The sequence below is a fragment of the Gavialis gangeticus genome, unplaced genomic scaffold (genome assembly GCF_001723915.1).
Source record: "Gavialis gangeticus isolate Ggan-Ray unplaced genomic scaffold, GavGan_comp1, whole genome shotgun sequence".
NCBI lineage: Eukaryota > Metazoa > Chordata > Crocodylia > Gavialidae > Gavialis > Gavialis gangeticus.
Window position 1 is genome coordinate 5,424,043 of NW_017728993.1, and position 2,961 is coordinate 5,427,003.

The 2,961-nt window shown below is 41.9% G+C and overlaps 1 protein-coding gene across 1 annotated transcript in view; it reads right to left on the reverse strand.

Moving 5' to 3' along the window:
* IL12RB2 (interleukin 12 receptor subunit beta 2) overlaps positions 1 to 2,961 on the reverse strand; it is a 41,545-nt gene that overhangs the window by 2,340 nt on the left and 36,244 nt on the right. The window contains exons 14-16 of the mRNA XM_019528422.1: positions 2,665 to 2,752; positions 1,536 to 1,635; positions 310 to 1,240 (exon numbers count right to left, since the gene is read on the reverse strand). Of these exons, the coding sequence (XP_019383967.1) occupies positions 704 to 1,240; positions 1,536 to 1,635; positions 2,665 to 2,752 (725 nt within the window). The 3' untranslated portion in view covers positions 310 to 703. The remainder of the gene's footprint in view (positions 1 to 309; positions 1,241 to 1,535; positions 1,636 to 2,664; positions 2,753 to 2,961) is intronic.

Consider the following 2,961-nt stretch of genomic DNA (forward strand, 5'->3'; position numbering starts at 1 on the left):
GGTTGTGCCTGTCCCCTCATCCCCTGGCACATCCCTGATGCTCTGCCAGCCTGCTTGCTCCCCCCTCCCAACCCTCTGCTAGCTCCCCCATCCCAATTTACCTGATAGTGGGCAGCCATTTGGAACTGATTGAACCTCCCCCTAACACTCAAAAGGCTCGCTGGGAGGTGTAGGGTAAGGGGCCTGAGACTGGAGGGGATGCAGCACATCTTGGTGTGTGAGGTGCAGGGGGAACGAGAGAAACAAGTTGGCTGGTTTGCAGCCAAAGGCTGCCATACTTACTAGGGACAGTAGGAGCCAACTACTCACCCATCTTTTTCCAGTTTCCAGGGGTTTTATGTTGGACACTGTCCACGTTCTGGGCTGGGTCTGAGGCAACACAACATAACAAGCTTGTGATTAGTGAAGCTGACTTGGCAGTTGAGTACGATACTTGTACCTTAAAGTAAGGCACACTCAGCTTCAGATCTGTAGGAACACATCACTGCTCTTGAAGAGTAGGTTCTTGTAAGACTTCAAAACAGCGTTGCAAAGCAAGGCGTTTAAAGCAATTCCGAAGAAGTCCAGAGTTTTCTTGATGTTTTTGGATTTAGCACCTCTACATTTAAGTTACATAATTAACTCTAAAAATAACATTATGGTATTTGTGGATCTGACTAAAGTGCACAAAATGAGGCCAGAATCTTAGAGATGCTTTGCCAACTTACCCTTTCAAAGAACTGCAGTCCACTTTTATTGCATCCAATGTGAGTTTTCCTCCACCAGAAAACACTGGGGTCAGAAGAGAGGTGGTTGGGAAAACAGAGATTGAATTGTATTCAAGTTCACTGTTATCTTCATTATATTCCACTGTGGACACTAATATATTTGAAGGCAAATAATTCACCGTTGTGTCTATAAGTGGATTGGGAAGATAATCAGAAATAGTTTGAATCTGTTCCGTTTCTTCTGCAGCTAGTTTTTTGTACAGGTAGGGAAGCTGACACCCATAGTTATCTCCATCATCTGCTATGCTTGTTGCCAAAGGTTTGCATTCAGAGTTCTTTTTAGCAGAGTTCTGCTTCTCAAAGCTACCAATTTGCCAATCTTGACTTCCATTGCTTTTATTGTTGAAGATGAGCTGGTCCTGGAAAGCCAGAGATTCTCTTTTTATAAAGACCTCCTCTACTTCTATAGTTTCAGGCTCCTCAAAACTGCTCAAATTGCTCAGGAATGGTTTGGGATACAAACTTAGTTCATCCTGGGGTGGGGATAAAAAACACACACTGGTATCAATTCGGAGCTCTATCCTCTCAAAATGCAACGAGTCTGCTTCACGACATCCTTTTATAATATAGCTACACCTCAAAGTAAGTGTCGGTGTTATTCTTTCAATGGGAAGTGTGTCCTACAGCCTACCAGGTCAGGAGAATGATGAAATATCTCCTCACCATAAGTTCCATGTTGTTTTCTTTGTAGTGGATCACAGACTTGTGCAGCCTAGATAACTGATATTGGGGGTTGTTATTTTAGCATAATATCACAAGGTGACTTACGTTCACAGATGTGAATTTCTTAGCCCATGAAGAGTTAGCTGGATCTGGAATGGCTTTGCTGTACCACTGAGGTACAAAGGTGGAAAAGAGGGAGCATAATCTGTAAAATGAGCACATGAAATTAAAATCGGTCAGGGCAATTCCTGTAAATATAATGGCTTCAAACTATATTGCTCATATATTTACACTGAAATCTGAAGAATTGCAATATGTAATGTAAGGATACCAAGTAATTGTATTTAATCACTGCAAGCTGTCTTGGTATGAACAAGCAGGCTAGCTAGTATCTAGTATAAAATTAACTTGTAGGAGCCTGGACTAGATTCCATCTAGATATTTGCTTTGATGCTGGTTGCCAACATGTTTCCCTTTTGGCAATACCTATGGCTGCTCCTTCACCAGATGGTATCTGTCCATCTACTGTACTTTCAGGACAACAGCAGTCATGGTGTCTTGCTATTCATTACAGCCCATGAATTCCCCACAAGGCTATAGCAATAAGAAGCCCCTTGTTCAAAGTCTTAATCAATACAAGTCTGAATACTTCCCTCTCAGCTACGGCTCTTGCCATTGCATCTGTTTACAGCAAAACCTGACCACTGCAGAAACCTCCATGCTGAGGTAACCTTGAAGGGTGCCCAGAAGTCAATCTACAATGCAAATGCTTATCTTCCCAGGAGAGCAGCTGAACAATCTCATCCACAGAACTGTACTCTGCACCACGTGCCAGTGATCTTCAAAGTCCAAAAAACAACTACACTGGGGCATAAGGGAGGGTGGATTATGTCCAGCCATTTCACGCGCTGTACACTATTAATCCCTATTGAAAGCTTTTTTAGGGCTGACTAAATTGACAAGCTGGGTTAGCTTTTCATAATTACACATAGATAAGTATAGAAGTATTGCTTTAAAGCTTGTAGGTGAAATAAATGTAAAAGGTTTGTGATTTATAGAAATGCCTGTCCCACCAACCTGTATTTACTGATGTTGATACTGTCAGAGCTCTTTTATTTTAGTAAGTTAAATGACAAGAATCCTTGTTAACTTTGCCTGGAATAGAATCAGGTCCACGGATTGAAAACACAGTATGGACCTTTCCACCCTATTTTAGAAAAAAAAAATCACTTACACTTTCTTAATACACGGCACAGAGCACACGCAGACTGAGATGATAATGAAGATACAAATGGAGAAAATAAGAGTCCATTCTGAAGTACCTGTAAAGACAATGAGCTCATTTTGATAACTAGCATAAAAGCAAATTTTCAATATGCTAGCTTGAATGTGTGTCTGGTCACGCTGTGTAATTGATGTTGGACTCTGGCTCAGAAAGTTTCATAGTTTCTAGGGTCGGAAGGGACCTGAGCAGTTCATCTAGTCCGACCCCCTGCCATGGCAGGAAGAGCACTGGGGTCAAATGACCCCA